An 18316-nucleotide genomic window follows, 5' to 3' on the forward strand; every position below is an offset into this window, starting at 1 on the left:
TTTGCTACTTTGCTCCAGGCAGAAGCATGCATTCTGGAAAAAAAATACGTATTATTATATGTGTACTACATATACATATAAATGCATATATATGTGCAGGCATGTATGTATATGCACTTATGTGGTAGGTCCAAACACAAAAGGAACTGACATACTGTGTGTGATGCCACAGTGAATCCTAATTTGCTACCAGTGAGTGTTCAGACTTACATCCTATTCTCAAGGTCTTTTTGTTTACTCAGATCCGCAACGTGAATATGTTGCCCGTGTAACTTGCAGAGGGCACCCACATGGCTTTGTTGTATAAGCAGCCGGTTTTTGAAGTGATTTACCTTTCAGTCTCAGGAACCCTGGTCATAAATTGCTTAATCACGTTGCAGTTATAGATGACATTCTTAATTACAGATGAAATTCTCCAAACAGTTTCAGAATGACTACACTTCAAAAAAAAGAACTACTATAGTATGTGAATTACATATTTCTCTTATGATTCTGAAAAGAACCTGAAATTAAGAGTTTGTTTAGGGTGGCCTGCCTAGAGAAGCAAACCGAACACTCCAGTTGTCCCCCTTTGACTGTTGGGGGAACAGAGGTGGAGAAGGGTGGGTCAAGAGACAATGGAGCAGAAGAAATCTTACCTCCCTGTCGCCATTGTCTCAGGAACACCTGAATCTCTCTGTATGCTAATGTCCCTTTCTCTTAAAAAGAAATGTGTCTGCACACCACAGCATCTCCTTGAAAGCATCACTGTGTTTATCTTTTAGCTCCCTGGGTTCAGGGCTGGGCAGGTGTTTGTCTCAGGGAGTTCCGGTCTTGGACGAAGAGGCTTTGGCTGTTAGGATCTAAGTGGCATGGTGGGAACTCTTGCCAAAACAAGTGGAATAAGCCTTAACAGAGATTGCTGTAGATGTCCTCGTGTGCCCACTGCGGCCTGTGGAGCGCTTCCGGGATCTGCGTCCTGATGAAGTGGCCGATTTGTTCCAGGCAAGCCAGAAAGTTGGGACAGTGGTGGAAAAGCATTTCCAAGGGACCTCGCTCACCTTTTGCATTCAGGTAAGAACACATGATATTCAGAAAAGAAGAAATTTCTCATGCCTTTGAAATGTAAGCGTTGTGTGCTCTGGACATGGCCCCAGGAAAGCAGCTGTGGCTTCTGCATCATAAGAAGTAGCAGGAAAAAAGTGGGCTAATCCAGAGCAGCCCTGCTGTTCATGGACCCCAAGACAGATTCTGGGAAACCATTCAAGGCAATGATGTGGTGCTGGTTGTAAAGCAGGTGGGAGTGTTGGAGATGAAACTGAATGGGCACAAAGACACTCCGGACCCTATGCGAGAAAAGGGACCTGACAGATCATTTTCATTTCATGATATTGTTGTGCACTGCATAGACTGAGTCCTGCTACAGTTCCATGGGAATAAGCATCTAAGCCTCACCCCATCACCATAGCTTTCGTTTCCCTACTTCTAATTAAACTGAAATGATGCCTCTAGAATGATGATGTTGCCCTCATTAAAAAAAAAATCTGATCTCCTGACACTAGAGCAGTTTGACCAGAAGTTAGACCAATGCTTGCAAGCTGGAAGGAAGAACTCCATGAGAGTCATCAGCTAGGAACTGAGTGAGTCATTAGTAACATCCATTACCCCTCTCACATCCTCTGGGCACAGGGCGGGTATCAGATCATAAAGTCCTTTCTGGCTATGAAATTTCACAAGCCTACAAGTGCCCCATGGAAATAAGCAGATGATTCCAAAGTGCAGAGACTCTGTGCTTAGCTCTGAGGTAAGCTAAGTAGTTCCCATCCTTCTTCCCATACACAGTTGCCTACTATAGATCTTCAAAGAGAATAAAGAAAGCCAGCGTTTTCAGGTTATAAAAACTCTGACTACAGATAGTATCTGCTTCTCAAAAGCATCTTTTTGTGTGCTGTCGTGTCTGTGTAGAGAGCATCTGAACTTCCCCCTGGAGATACTTGACGTGCTTGTGTATATGTGTGTGTCAAACCACTTGAGTTACTTTTAGGGAGATTGTTCAGTTCAGAGTGGGTTTATCAAGCAACTGTTGAAACTCTTGTTTCCAGAAAGATCAACTGAATACAGACAGGTGAAAAATTCTTCAATGTGTAATGAAATACAAAATGTAAGATATATTTATAGGAAATGACCAGATTTGATTACCTATTAAGATTTATTAAAGTTAATTCAACAAACTGACTTGTGCATAGCTATTAGAATTCTTTAATGTAAGTAGGGATGTTAAACTTTCTCTTTGTTTTATTGTAACCCACTGCAAGATATACATTTATTTCACAATCACATATATCCATAGAGATAAAGGAAGCACAGTTTCATAAAGTAATGTTTAACATATTCTGATAGTTCCTGTTCTGTTATTATCTGAATTCTTTTTTTTTAAAGATTCTATTTTTATTGAAAAGTCAGATATACAGAGAGGAGGAAAGACAGAGAGATCTTCCATCTGATGATTCACTCCCCAAGTGGCCAAAACAGCCAGAGCTGAGCCAATCCAAATCCAGCAGCCTGGAGCCTCTTCCAGGTCTCCCATGCAGGTGCAGGGTCCCAAGGGTTTGGACTGTCCACAACTGGTTTCCCAGGCCACAAGCAGAGAGCTGGATGGGAAGCGGGGTAGCCAGGATTAGAGATGGCACCTATATGGAATCCCGACACGTGCAAGGTGAGGACTTTAGCCACTAGGCTACAGTTCCGGTTCCTCTTTTTGCTTTTATGCTGATTGCTACCATGAAGCTAGAGTCATGCTCCACATGGGAGTTGGGGCTCCAAGTTGGAAAACCATGAGAATCATGAACATCCCTAGTTCTGCTTAACCCTTGCACAAAAGAGCAAGAATGCTCACTCTGTTAGTTTCAGTGAGGCCAACATACTTGACCAGCCAAGGAATTCTCATTCCATTTTGCAATTTCGCACTATAGAGTCACTGCTTATTCTATTCTCTTTTTTCCCCATTTTTTGTTATGTTTTCCACAATCTTTATTGTTCTGTTCTCAAACCATCTAAGCATTGGCTATTCCCTTGTGCCATGGCTGCTCACCTGATGAATTTACTCGTTTTCAAGTAAGCCAGCAGATTCCTTGGGTTTCAGAAAGACCTGGAGGGAAAATGAGCTCAGCTACCATGAATGCTTTTGCCTTCCTCCCCACCCCAAATTGAAACTAGTGTGAGCCATCTCCATATTCTTTCCTAATGCATTACACCTACAGCAATTTTCCAGAGTAGAAACTGAAGTAATCAGTCATTAATTAAACCACAACTGATGTAGAGATAATCAAAAGGTGTGATATTTCACCTCTCCAAACATACTCAGCTTCCTTTAATGCAAGTGAAACCATAGCCAAGAGCAAAGAGCATGGCAGGCAGCAAGGGGTTGGCTCACTTGATAATTCATATCGCTTTTATACATAACTTCTCACTTATTCTTAGGCGGAAATGGAGAACTGTCTGGGCCCATACATTTGAAGAGAATGTTCCCCCGGAGAATACTATAAATTAACTCACAATGAGATTGGATTTGACTTATTAACGGCCATATTTCTGAATAAGCAGCGGGTACCATCTCGCTCTGGTCTAACCTCTGTTGTGTTTTTTTTTTCTGCTTCTAGGATGGTCCCGAAGCTGGACAGACTGTGAAGGTGAGTCCTTCTCATGTGCATATGTGTTAAGAACGGCCACTTCAGAGAACTAAGAGGTCATAAGACATTCGCAGTACATTCCTGTTTATGTCTGCATTGGAGTTAGACTCTCAGTGTCACATCTGTGAATTCTGACTGTATAAACGGCACCGAACAACGTCTTTCCCATTAATTTAGAATGCATTTACCTTTAGTCGTAAAGTTATTACTGTGCAAACAATGACAGAGAAACTAAATCAGAGTCCTAAAGCAACCGAAGTCGGAGAGGTTCATTGACGTATCTAGGAAATAGCGCTTAAGCGCGGTATGTGTTTTGTGGGTCCTGTGCTAAGTGGGGAAGGGTATCTTTGAGACACTGTCAGTTCTGTGTATGGTCAGCAGTTGCTTCATCCTTCTTGTGGGAAAGGATGGCCACTGCAGTGGTCCCACTGTTTCCCTTCCCTCATGACCCTGTGCCTTTTACTGTTCCCCTTCCTGACACCTCTTCTCCCTCTCTGTTCCTTCATACGTACTTAATGTCAAAGTGCGAGTCTAACAGACTCAGTGGAGCTCAGCGATGGGCTTTTAAGTGTGCTGGGAGTGGGAAGTAGAATTTATTAAGGTAGTCCCCACTGACTTCCATAGTAACAGTAAAGACTAAGATTTTGGCTGATCCTGAAGTTGAGCACTTGTTATGCAATACAAATGCAAATTCCTGTGCAATTAGGTGCCTAAATCATTTCTAGAAGAGAAATTTTAGGGGGAAGAAGGATTGGGGAGTATGAGAAATCAGAAACAGGTCTGAGATGCTAATGTTACTGGTTGTGAAACAAAGTTTAATGGTTCTGAGGCTAGATGTTAAGAGTGTTACATAATGCTTTCATACCAAACAATGCCAAGAAACATAGATCTTTTCCACCTGAATTTACATTGGCTGTAGTGTTGAACACATTAAAAGGTATGAACCTTTTAAAACAGAATTTCCAGGAGGTACCTTAGAAGACTGAATATTTTTTAAGGATTGCCACCAAAAGGGCCACAAAATTCCTTATGATCAAACAGGATTGTTCTCAGGTGTCACTGGATGTGTGGTGTGGTCAGAGACAGAGGAAACTTTGGTCTTTTCTTTCCTCCACCCATGCCAGGCTCCCAAGGCTGCAGTCAACTGAAAATGAACAGAATGTCAGTGGCTTCCTTTCAAGTCAGTTTTGAAATAAAAACACAAATATCTAAACCCAGTTATCAAATTTTGTAAAAATTGATAATGAAATGTAAGTTCTGGCTGTCCTGAATCGGTTAGAAGCTTTGTGTACAATGTGGTCGATAGAATTCCTTTAATCACTACGAAAGTGTGAAAGCATTGTTGATGACATGGGAGACTACAAAACCATATTAAGTAGCATACGCAACGTTATCATATGCATATAGTGTATCTAGCTAAAATTTATGTGAACAGATAGGATGTAGGAGCTCAGAATTTCATTTTATAGTTCTAAAGGAGGTATTCAAATGCTACTATATAAGCAGACTTCAGTAGACTTGGAAAGTGGATTAGGGGATCCAAGAGTGATTGCTAGTGGGTGTGGTTTTCCATTTGCAGTGAGAAAGATGGCATGGAATTCTATAGGGGTGGTGGCTGTGCAAACTAAAACCCATAGGATTGTGTACTTTATGAGGGAATTTTGTAGTATGTGCATTAAAATGATGACAATTAAAAACAAATATTGGTTCTTGCAGAGCTAGGAACCATGCCTATGGACTCTCCTCCTGGTTTAGTGATTAAAAAAAAATAGTAACTCTTCAAGAGGATGATAGTGGAAAGAGAACATGATGCCTGTTGGTTTCCTCCCCAAGTGCCTACAATGGCCAAAGCTAAGCCAGACCAAGACTGGGAGCTGGGAACCCAATCCATATATCCAGTGTGAGCAACAAGAACCCCATTGCAGGAGCCATCACTGCTGAGTCCCGGGGCCTGCATTAGCTGGGAACTCTGAGACGTGGGTGTAATAACTGTTGTTTTAATAGTTGAACTCACTGCTTGACCCAGCAACTGTATTTTAATGTTCCAATAGCCAAGCTTTTTAATGTTTCTGTTAACTTTGAAGCTAACGGTAATGGATTCTTAATATGTAGCCTTTAAGTATGAATATTTAAGTGGTTAATAACATCATCATTATTATCTTAAATGGATTTTTTAAAAAAAGAAAACAGCTTTGACTTTTTAAAAATAATCAGATTGTATTATTTGGGGCATCTTCCATTTCTTTCCAGCCTGTTCCCTGGATTTCCCTAAAAGGAATTAATAGGACCCTTCCCTCCTTCTTTGTTTCTCTATTTTTATGAGTAAATTAAGTATTTGTTTATTTTTAGAAAGAGATCTAAAGAGACCTTCCATTTACTTGTCTACTTTCCTGAAGGCTGTTTGGCGTAATCAGGCCAGGTTGGAGCCAGGAGCCTGAATCTCCCACATGGGTGACATGGTTCCAAGTACTTAGGCTACCTCTGTTGCTTTACCAAGCACATTAGCAGGAAATGAGATGTGATATGGAATACTGAAGCCTCAAAGGCCCTGCCAATGGCAGATTAGCCTATGAGAACACAATAACCAGCTCCTAGTGTGGCTATTTCAAATCATTTTTGAAATAACATGGCTCACAGATAATCTTCATATGCAGACACATAACATTCTGTCCCTAAAAAATTCTGTCCATAAAACTCTGTCCTTTTAAGCCAGATATACATATCTAAAGTTATATCATATGTAGTTTTTTGATTGTGAAGCTTACACTACCTTGATGGAATTTAACTTTGGTACTAATTAAGCAATAGCTGTTTGCTATTTTTAGTTGGAAAGACAGAACAGATATATGGACAGAAGGCGAGATGGTGAGAAAGATCTTGCATCAGCTGATTCACTCCCCTAATGGCCATACCAGTCAGAGCTGAGCCAATCCAAAGCTAGGAGCCAGGAGCTTCTTTTGGGTCCGCTATGCAGGTACAGATGGTACCAAGGCTTTAGGCCATCATCAACTGCTTTTCCAGGCCTTAAGCAGAGAGCTGGAAGAGAAGTGGAGCAGCCAGGACATGAACCATCACCCATATGGGATCCTGGCACTTGCAAGGTGAGGATTGAGCCATTGGGCCATCATGCTGGACCCAAAGAATAGGTGACTCTCCATTCTTAGAGTAAAGCTCTGGATTTAGAATGCAGTGCTGGAGGCTTAAGAATCTTCATTCTTAGAAACATTTTAATCCTTTGCAGAGTGCAGGTACTCATTTGCTAGTGATACATTAGTGAGTAGTGGGAGCCACACAAGCATAACCCGTGGAAGCCAGCCTTGGAGTCAGTCACCTGCTGCTCCCCCGGAAGGCAAAGCAGCATGTTTAAATCTAGCTCTCCAGTCCTGAAAAGTGCGATGCAAAACGGGGGGCATTTTGCATTTGGAAACTGACACAATTACACTTGTTGAGGAAAGGTTTGGCAGCCTGTCACGTATAGCCCACAGACTGTTCTCTTCATCTTTGCCTCTGTGTGTGACTCTTGGTGTTCCGCCTGATGCCTGGGTTCTAAACCGTGTTTGTCTCCTGCTGGGTAGAAATAGCAGCAAGCCTGGTAATGGGCTTTTCCCCTGCAGCAAGTGTTGTTCCTGTTAATGAAGGCGCACCACTGAGTTAGCCTCTTGAACATGGCCTCACTTCAGGGTTCTTTGTTTCAGAGGCTTTCGGTTCCGCTTTGGAAAGAACAAGGGTGGCCTGACCCTCTCAGTAAGGCACTTGTAGTAGGAAAAGGGAAATATCGAAGTGAAAAAGTGACCTCTTAGTTCGCGATTGATCATTAGCTTTCCTTTGGGGGTTTCAAAGCAATAGAGTACTGCCATCCACCAGGTGGCCATTGCAGCAATTTGGATACCCTGCCAGGCTGAGGAACAGTCTCATCCATCTATTTCAGACCTGTAGCCCTTCACTTCAGCTCTGAACACTTGTCTGCAGGAATTCTCCTGAAACTGCTTAATACCTATCCTGCCACCTTTTGAATTGCCAGGAAGCCATTCTGCACTAGCCTGTATTTGGGGTGTGTGTGTCTGTGTGTTCCTGTAATTATTTCGTTTCCTTAGTCGCCTCAGGCATACAAGCTTCTAGGCTGTTGTTGTAGCACAGTGGTTGAGCGGCCGGCTGTGATGAGCACATCCCATGGCACGGTGCCGGTTGAACTTCTGGCTGTTCTCCTTTCAACCCTGCTGCCTGCTAATCTGCCTGGGAAGGCAGTGGACGATGGTCCAGGCACTGGGACTCCCACCTACCTGTGTGGGAGACCCAGAGGGAGTTCCAAGCTTCATGCTTTGGGCTAGATAAGCCTGAGCATTAAATCCTTTCCTTTAAAAAAATCCTTACAAAAATGTAAGTTTTATGAGGGCCTGAATCTTGTCTTTGTTTTTTTTAAATGATGGACTCAGAATGTATTATCCTAATATACATCAAGCTGACATTCTGAGTATTTGAAGGAAAAGAAAAATGAGAACATTGAAGAATCAGGTGACTTTCTGACCTGCTGCCAACTATGTCCCATGAAGTGACCATAAAAAATTATTTGACCTTTAACCCTGTATGGAGGTGCCAGTATCTTGGTTCCTGGGCCCAGCTGCCTGAGGCTTTAGCTCAGCTAGACTCTGAGCCTACAAGCCTGGCCAAGCTCTCCTTACTTCACAATGGACAAATCAAGCCCCTTTGTCTTATAATCATGCTTCCGAATGACTGTCCATAAAAAACACAGCTTTTCTGTATCTCATGAGTCCTAATGTTTGCTGGTCTGTCACATAACATTTGGGCTAAATACGTTAGCTACTCATTTCTTTGGCTAATCTCTTTTTGTTGTAGGGATATTAACTGTGAAACTAGTATGTAAAGAAAATACACATTTCCAGTGGTTCCCCCCCCCCCCCCGTGGAGAGGAGATAATAGATAGGCAGGGTTTTGCTTCTTAGAACAAATCTCTGGTTCTAATTTTTTGACTTATTTCACATGAAAGAAAAAAATGATGTAATTTGATTTCTACTATATAGTCAGGAACCTAAGCTTCCCGGAATGTCTTTGAAATATCTCCCATATTCCAGGCATGCCAGACAAATATCGAGGTTTTTACTAAATGGGTACACAAATGTTATTCCAAAATGCAGTCCCAGCGCATTAAACCACTAGGGGAGTATATAATCTTTTTAAAGAGATACTGCTTAGTAAGTTTAAGATGAACTTTGAGAATAGTCACTGTGCGCATCTTTGGTAGCAGAGTTGGTTAGGTAGAATTGAAAGAGTGATTTATGCCAGACAGGCAATCTATATGACCTTCTAAGAATGATTTCTGGAATATTCTGGCTTGTCCTCTTTCATGTTTATGGTGCTTGAATCTCCTACTTTATTTATTTTATGGGAAGTACTGTTAACTGGTGAAGAGTTTCTGTGACCCTAGAATAGATACTCCACCTGACATGGAGGTCTGGTGATCTTATACATTCCCTCACATGGAGCACATTGGAGGTGTTAATGAACCCTGGTCGTCGACAGACTTGGGTATACTGCAAGGATTCTGATGTGAGTTCTATAACTTTGTGTGTAGCTATGGATTAGCCTCACCTCTCTTGGCATCATTTCCTCCTTTTTCAAGTATGGAAGGAGTCTAACATGAATAACACGTGTCATGGCAATTGGCAATAATCTAGACATGTGCATGGCCTATTCAACCAGCCTGCTCAAATCTCAGTTCACATTTCAGCCCTGCCACACACTGCCCATGGAAATTTATATAAGTTTCTTAAAATTAATCTTTTTTAAGGGTTTATTTTTGTTACAAAGTCAGATATACAGAGAGGAGGAGAGACAGAGAGGAAGATCTTCAGTCAGATGATTCACTCCCCAAGTTACTGCAACAGCCGGTGCTGCGCCAATCTGATGCCAGGAGTCAGGAAGTTCTTCCAGGTCTCCAATGTTGGTATAGTGTCCCAAGGCTTTGGGCCATCCTCCACTGCTTTCCCAGGCCACACACAGGGAGCTGGATGGGAAGCAGGGCTGCCAGGATTACAACTTGTGCCCATATGGGATCTCAGCGCATTCAAGGCGAGGACTTGAAACACTAGGCCACTGCACCGGGCCCTTAAAATTAATCTTAACCTCAGTTTCCTCACCCATTAAATAGAGTGAAATTAGACTTCAGGAAAATGTTCCTTGCAATGAGATCGGTCGTGGTTCTTCCAAGTTCACTCCATTAGTACAGCCTGAATTTTCTCACGATTAATTATTGGCTGTTGGTTCAACATTCTTGAGGAAACATTCCTCTGGTCATATGATTTGTGCTCAAAATGTCTTGGCTGAGCCTATTTTGAACAATGACCATTGGGAAAGTACACCAGTATACCGTATTAATTGATGATGGTAAGGGGAATAACCCTTCCTAGGGTCATGTGTTTAGCCTATGACGTGGGTCCCAGTGCCAGAGAATCCAGTTGAAACTATACACTGACAGTATGCTGCACGATTCTTCAAAGTAGGTTTTCCCAGTACAGAGACTTTCATGCCCCATGCCTGTTGGGTAGGTCTAAGCTGGTTTCCTGGATTCTGTCTTATCAAAGACAGTGCAAATGATTGTGATATGGACATCAGGCTAGTGAAGTTTGCAAAGGAGTGCTAAAAGGTCACCATAGGAATATTTCCACATGACCAACTCCTCACACAAACTTGGAGTGCCTAGAGAAGAGACACCCGGGCCTTGAGAATTAAAAGGATTTTGACTTTTATTTTATTATTTTTCATCTGAAAAGAAATTCCAAGAGAGCCGTAATTTGTCAGAGGACTTTTATCCTCTGATTAAAGTCACAATGAACAGTGTCTTGCCTATGTTTATAACTAATACCTGTTTACTGCTGGACAAATTAATGTCCTCGGGAAGTATTGGCTTTTATCTTGTGAAATTGCCTTACAATTTGCATCGCTGTTCTCACACCGAATCCAATTTGAAGTTTGGTCAGCAGGAATGAGTGTGCATGCACTAGATGCCTTTGAGGGGTATTGAGGCATCAAATCCTTTCCCTCTGGCATATTATTATCTTTGATTTGCCCTTTCGCTGCTGGTGTCATTAGTTCAAAACGTCTGGTGCAGGCCTGGCACTGTAGCCTAGTGGCTAAATCCTTGCCTTGCATGAGCCAGAATCCAATATAGGTGCCAGTTCATGTCCTGACTGCTCCAACTCCCTTCCAGCTCCATGATTATGGTCTGGAAAATCAGTCAAGGACAGCCAAAGCCTTGGGGTCCTGCACCCATGTGGGAGACCTGGAAGAAGCTCCTGGCTCCTGGTTTCAGATCAGCTCAGTTCTGGCTGTTGTGCCCACTTCGAGAGTGAACGAATGGATGGAAGATCTTTCTTTTTGTCTCTCTTCTCTGTAAACCTGACTTTCCAATAAAAATAAATAAATCTTTAAAAACAAACAAACAAAAAACTCTTGGTTCCTACCTCTAATGGGCCAAGGGCCTAGCTGTCTGCTATGGGAAGTTTCCTTTCTCCTGCTCATCTTGAAGATCTCCTCATATTGGGTATGACAGCACTGAGTTCTACTTCTAGTTGATTAATTTTGATTTGTGAGATGCCAGTTGGTTAGAGTATTGAAAGAAAATTTAACCAACATTTCTAGTGTTTCCACATACTAAGTTTTTTTCCTTTTTTCTCTTTTTCTCTGTTCTTGCCAACTCGCAGGCCAGTAAGGTGGATGGGTTGGGGAAACTTGGAGAGGGTGTATGGATGGGGCCAAGTGCAGGGTAGTTAAAGCATACAGATGAAGGAGGTCTCTGGACAAGACTGTCCAGTTTCCTTCCCAGGCTGTCACCTGCTACTTGCATGTCACTGTGCAAGTCAGCCTTCCTGAGTCCCAGACCATTTATAATTTTATCAAATGGGAATTGTACTCATCTCCGAAATCCTTGGGTGCTGTGAGGATCAAATGAATCTATGCCTGGGAACACCATTAAAACACTGATTGCTACAGCTTAACAAATGCTCTCAGTTTTCCATGTTCTACTGAATTATCACAACCCTGGAAATCTGGTACTAATCATTTGAACTTGGAGCAATTGAGGTGTGCAGGAGGACAGACTCATTTTTAAAAAGCAAGTTTGATGAATACGACAGGTGAGATTCAAGTCCAGACCTAACCCAGTTCTTTCTTGTATCGCATGAATACATCTAGGAAGCACTGCCAAAGATAACCAAAGAAAGGAAGTAAATATTTTTTTTAGCCCTCAACATGGATTAATCTGTGTGATTTGTCTCTGCTGAAAGGAATCATGCCTTCAATGTGAAAATATCCAGGGCCAGGTTGCTCCCTGGGGTGACCACATCTTGTGTCAGAGTGCCTTGTTCAAGTCTTGGCTTCTCTGCTTTTGATCCCCATTTCCTGTGTGTATGACATGAGAAGCAGTAAATGGTGAGTGGAGTACGTAAGACCCTACCGCCCGTGGGGAAGCCCTGAATGATGTTATGGGACCATGGCTCTAGTCGGCCCCTGCCCAATTGTTGCAATCATTTGGGGAGTGAATCAGCAGCCAACAGGAAACTTCTCCCTCTCTCCCCTCTCTCCTCCTGTTCCCCTGTCCCCTCCTCCTCATCGTTGTCATCTTCTACTACTTCTCTCTTTCTTTCAAATAAAATCAAAACTAAATCTTAAAAATTAAGGCTTTAGAAGGCTTTCTCTGCTTCGTATGCAAGTGAAGAGAAACTAACCTAAATGTTCCTTTGCAATAGAATTACATGTTTCAGATGTTTAGATTCTTATTAGCACTACAAAAAAAAATCTCAGTAATTTTCTTGACATTCAGAAAAGTGAATATTTAGTGCTTACATTTGTTTTGCAATCCTTAATGCAGAAATGTGGTAGAAAAGGTGAATATATTATTAGTGCTAGTGTTTTGTTTCAGTAGACCAGTTACATATCTGAAGTTTAAAAGTTGGGATTTCTACTTGGACACTATGAAATCAAATGTCCTTTGAAAAGCATTGTACTGTGAACCCTAAAATACCATATAAATATGAGGTTTCATTACTCAGTTACATTTACCTAGTGTATAGCTAATAGGGCCAGTTACTGCCAGCATCATTTAGTGTGGGAATTTGGAGTAGGCTGGAGCTAGAAATTGAGCTCCGATGTGGGGCATGGGCATCTTAACTAGTATCTGAAGTACCGGGTCAAAGACCTACTTCAATTTATATTTTAATTGTGTGTATCTGTGTGCATTGACATGTGGCTGCCTCCATAGTTTTGTTTCATATGAGCCCTGTCTGAAGACAGTCATTAAGAAATGGTTGTTATAATTGTTTTAAATTTTTTGTTTATTTTTTATTGGAAAGGCAGATATTCAGAGAGGAAGAGAGGCAGAGAGGAAGATCTTCCATCTGATGGTTCACTCCCTAAGGGGCCACAACAGCCGGAGCTGAGCCAAATCCAAAGTAAAGAACCCAGAGCTTCTTCTGGGTCTCCCATGCAGGTGCAGGGTCCCAAGGCTTTGGGCCGTCCTCGACTGCTTTCCCAGGCCACAGCAGGGAGCTGGATGGGAACCAGGGCTGCTGGGATTAGAACCTGAGCCCATATGGAATCTCGGCATATTCAAGGCGAGGACTTTAGCCACTAGGCTATCGTGCTGAGCCCCTATTATAATTGTTTTTACTTTATTAATTCCACCGTATCACTAGCTCTTCCATCTCCTGTATTTAGATTTTTGAGGACAAAGTGCACAAAATAGATTTTGAAAAAGCCAAGTCATTCTGATTCTGACTTAGATGTTGATTCTTGGTCCAGATATCTTGTATATGATTCTGACTGTGTATATTCATCTTGAATTATTCAGTTCCTTTGCTCTTCTTTGCCCTCTGTGCCAAAGCTGCTAAGAAAGTATTCTCATGAACAAATAAATAGCTGGAACATGATTTGATGGCTGAGCCAGTGTCTGATGGAAACCAGCTTAATGCATAACACACATGGTAACCCACAGAGCCACAGATGTGGAAGAATTAGAATAATGACCTTCCAAAGGGGATTTTCCAATGAAAAAATATTGACTGAAGGTGAATCTTTAAATGCCCTTATACCGAACACAGTGATAAATCTTTCTCCTACAAATCCTACTCTATATGAATTATGCTATTACTGACTAAAGGTAGTTTTGAAATTCTCACTTCACATAGAACAATGATGTGGGCAGGTGGGGCTTGAGTGAGTGAGGAGGAGCTGAGGCTGCCAGCAGCATCTGTGACATGGCCCTGTACCACCCAATTGCCACCTGCTGCTCCAACATGACTGCAGGCTGAGCACACCCACTCTACATTGTGCACCCGAGCCTGCCTTCTTATCATGCCCCAAATGCCATGATGGTTTTCTATAGATGACTATTTGTATGTTCTAGTATATGAGATACTATCACACTTCCAATAGTGCTTTAAAAAGGACACAGAGATACTCAAATTCCACCTCACTACAATATTCAACTAAAGTACTACCCTCTATCCTACTACAGTCCCAATTTCGGTAGAAGTAGCAGCTCTTCATTTTTTTGTGAAGATAGGTCATCTGCCCCCAAGTATGACTGAGTACTATCCCTTTCAGTATCTCCTGGTTTCCTGTACCCTTTTCTTTGAATCCATTGATGTTGGAGATCAGAACTAGGGACACTTCCAGGTGGAGGCCGAGCTGCCTGTAACAATAAGACCCTACTCCTATATTTGTCTCAAAGCAAATCTCTTCTCTACTTCTTAGAAACTTTCTAAGTTAGATTATTCCCGAAAATAAGGGGAAAAGGACAACGGCAGTGGTTAGCAGTCCTAGGTTCCTTCAGCATGAAGGCAGTGCAATGACAGCTCCCGTTTCTTTCTCTGAAGCTCCATTCTTTTAACATAAGAGACATTGTTTCTGATGTTACATGAAATATAAGCTTAGAGTTGTTCCAGATGTTGACCTTGCCTGATGTTGAGAAGAATATATACACTATTGAATGAATCAAGTTAATGCATCAAATATTCTTTTACTTTGTGATAAAATCCATTGATCCTCATGTTCACATTCCAATCTCCTTCTCTAGAGTCCATAACAAAATGTGCTTTCTTACTGTGCTTTCCTGAGAAATAAGCCATTAGGGGCTTTTACTTTTAAATGTTTTTGAGGAATTATTTTTGTTGAAATTCAGATTTATAGAGAGGAGGAGAGACAGAGAGATGATCTTCTGTCTATTGGCTCACTCTCCAAGTGGCTGCAATAGCCAGAGCTGAAGCGATCCAAAGTCAGGAGCCCGAAATTTCTTCCAGGTCTCCAGTATGGGTACAGGGTCTCAAGGCTTTGGGTCATCCTCAAATGCTTTCTCAGGCCGCAAGCAGGAAGCAGGAAGGGAAGTGGATCAGTCGGGATTAGAACCATTGCCCATATGGGATCCCAGTATGTGCAAGGCAAGATTTAGCCACTAAGTCGTCGCACCCTTAGGGGCTTTTATTTCAGTTTCAGTTCATCTGTTAATGCTAAATGGTCTAAATTCCCAGATGTAACCAAGTTACAGTAATATAATTTTGATGAAACTGCTTAACTCCTGAAGGAGTAAGTGTGATTCTAAGCTCAACTTTGCCATCAGATGATTGTGGGCAAATCTCACTCCTGAGGAAGAAACTCAGAGAGGAGGATAAATCAGAGAATCCCACAGCGGCAAGTGACCATGGAAATCTTCTAGAATTTTCCACTACTGTATACATTATTCACTACAAGCATTTAAATCTGTCAGCTTCCCTGTTTGGGAACCAGTTGCTTCCAATTCTAAACTCCTCTGATTTGTGGTTGATAATTGAGGATTTCTCTCTAACAGAGGAAATTTATTCTTTACTTGTTCTTTCAACACCTATCATGTGTTTCGTTCAACATAGGCCCTGGAAGACCAAAGAAAAATAAGATTCATAGTTGCTATGTTTAAAGTCTTTGAAATAAATACTGTCAGATGGGAACGCAGAGATTACTATGGAAGTTCTGTCATTCATAAATACATCTCCTAGTGTTTATTGAGTGCCTATTATGTGCTAGGTGCTTCTAACTCTAGGATGCAGCAGAGGGCTGTTAGATTAAAAACTGCACCAAAACAGCAGGACTGCTGAGACCAGAATGATGGTAAAACCAGAGTTTATTGAGATCTGCTCCCGAGCATGGTTCATTGGTCTGCAAGGTAGCTGTGGTAGCAGGCTGCTGAAGTTGTGCGGGACTGAGCCACACAGTCTTTTAGAAGTGGTGATGATGGGCTTGAGGTAAAGGTATGTGTTATCTTCTGATTCATTGGCCTCACTTAAAAGAGTCTGGGTGTTATTCTCGGTGGGAACTTCTGGCGCCATCTAGAAGCTTTCTGCCTGCCACCAGGCCTTCCAGGTAACAAGTGCAAGGACACCAAGGAGCAACTCTCAACTCATTGTCCTCCAGTACACTCAGTGGGGAGACAAAATGTGGCAGAGTTAGGATGGTGTTAGAAAAACAGTAACAGAATGTCAGGGAATGAGATAATATGGAGGACGGGAAATAAAGGTGATGCGACTCCTTTATGTAGAGAGTTGAAAGAATGAGGAAGAAATGCAGTTTTGCATACAGGAAACAGCAGTTTGAATTTGGCACATCCCATGAAATGATTGATAACTGCAAGGCAGGAATTAGGGGTGGGGAGATAGGTGACATCAGAAGTAGGTTTTAAATTTATTTGAAGCATGTATTTCACATGTACTTATGATCAGTGTCCTTAAGTGGCTGATCTTCAAGTTTCTAACTCCACTTTTCTAGAGTTGGAATAATTTTGTCTCCTGTCTGTAATGAATATATGGTTGTCCTTCTACCATTCTTCTTATACTTTCCCATAATGAATAACCTGGACATTAGAATGACTTTGAATTCATACTTAGTGTGTTCAGACCTTGTTTGGTGTAAGTAAGGCTTTAGCAAAGTTTTTTTTTTTTTTTTTTGGTAAAGAGCAAATGGGAAATATGTTGTCTTTTGAGGGCCAGATGGTCACTAACACAATTATACAACTGTACAGAACAATAACAGCCATAAACTCTATGTAAATGAGCTTGCACAAATGGCTATGGCTGTGTTCCAATAAAACTTTATTTATAAAAATAGGTGGTAGGCTAAATGTGGTCTAGGGCCTATAGTTTCTCCAAACTTGTTGTAAGCCTGGTCTGTCTGCTTTCATGAAGTGAAATAACGGCTTCCTTCCACTTGAGGAGTGGTTGATCCCATTGTCCTGATAACAGGGTATCCTGAAGGCCTTGAGTGCTGTGATTGTGGAAGGGCTGTTTTTCCCACTTCTGCTTGTGAACACAACTGCAGGATGAAGCTACTTACTGGCAGCCATCTTGATTTCTAGGGAGGCTTGCCTCAAAAGGAAGCAGATGCTGAGGCTGAGTCAGAAAACACAATGGGATCGTTTCTGGTGTTCCTGGACCGTTGAATTCATGAAGCCTGAAGCCTGTACCACCTCTGGGCTTCATTGTTAGGTAGTCCTATCAAGTCTTCTGTCATTGAAACCAGGCTGACTTGATTTTCTTCAAACAGGGAAGAAAAGCTCACATACATTATGGAATCTAAAATATGAACTTATTGTTACTCCTCAAGATGCTTAATTGCAGTTTGCATAAAAAGTTTCGAAAGTGCCCTGGTAAATCTGCGATATTCATCATAGGCCAGTGGGAATCCTTGAGTGAAAGTCTGTGAACCAGTGGCCCTCGAAAAGCTGAACTTCAGATGGGCTCCCTTTGGTACATGACCACATGGTCATTCCGTTAACTTTAATGGTAGAGGCACTGCAGATGGGCCCTGTTATTCTTTGCTCCTCTTTCTTGTTCACAGTAAATCTTACCCAGCAACTGATTCTTCAGAGTGAAGAGTGTGCGCCAGTGCCGTTCATTTCTTGGCCTTGATTAATATATTCAGGATTCTCTTTCCCAGGAAGAGAGTGCTAAGTGAGTACATTAAAAATGAATCCACTGCCCATTTGTCGGCTATGAGAAACCCCCTGAGTCAAGAACATCAATGGATTATTATTGATTGTTGCAAAATCCAATAAAATCATAAATATGGCTCCAAACAATTATTGTGGCCACATTAGCAAATTATCAGAATCCATAACTGGCTTTGCAGCTGGGCATCAGAGATTTAAATAAAGGGCCGGAGGGAGAAAAGTTGTATTTTAGAAATGTGACAACCAGGGCTGTAGTGAAGAAATTTATGCTTTAATTTGCTTTGCAATCTAATTGAGAATAACTATTGGGTTTCTAAAAAGTGAACTTTGATTAGGTTTAGGTGTCAGAAATCAACTGGAAATATGAGCCTGTTTCTACTTTCCTGAGAGTCTGTTGGGAGAGTGAGAGGAAGGTATTCATGGCAAGGAATGACTTTCTTGGTTGACCTTCTCCACTCTTTTCTGTGTTCTTATTTCCTGTGTTCAAGTAATTGGGTTATACCTGAGAATAGCTGGCTCTTCCCAGAGATACATTTTTTCCCTTCTTCACCAAGTGCCAATTTCTCCCCATTTAGAAATAAATCAATTCAAAATGAAATTACTCAGAACATCCATCCTACACCCCTCCACCTCTAAAATGAGTCCAAAGAACACGCAGTCC

The 18316-nt window shown here is 41.7% G+C and overlaps 1 protein-coding gene across 2 annotated transcripts in view; it reads left to right on the forward strand.

The window, feature by feature from the left end:
• The window catches only part of FHIT (fragile histidine triad diadenosine triphosphatase), a 784365-nt gene that overhangs the window by 529188 nt on the left and 236861 nt on the right, over positions 1-18316 (forward strand). The window contains exons 3-4 of one of the 2 annotated variants that reach the window (XM_058678423.1): positions 908-1053; positions 3639-3668. In XM_058678423.1, coding sequence (XP_058534406.1) covers positions 908-1053; positions 3639-3668 — 176 coding nt within the window. Of the gene's footprint in view, positions 1-895; positions 1054-3638; positions 3669-18316 lie in introns of both variants that reach the window. The other variant, XM_058678424.1, reaches the window with a different exon arrangement.

This window comes from Ochotona princeps, chromosome 21, assembly GCF_030435755.1.
Source record: "Ochotona princeps isolate mOchPri1 chromosome 21, mOchPri1.hap1, whole genome shotgun sequence".
Taxonomy (NCBI): domain Eukaryota; kingdom Metazoa; phylum Chordata; class Mammalia; order Lagomorpha; family Ochotonidae; genus Ochotona; species Ochotona princeps.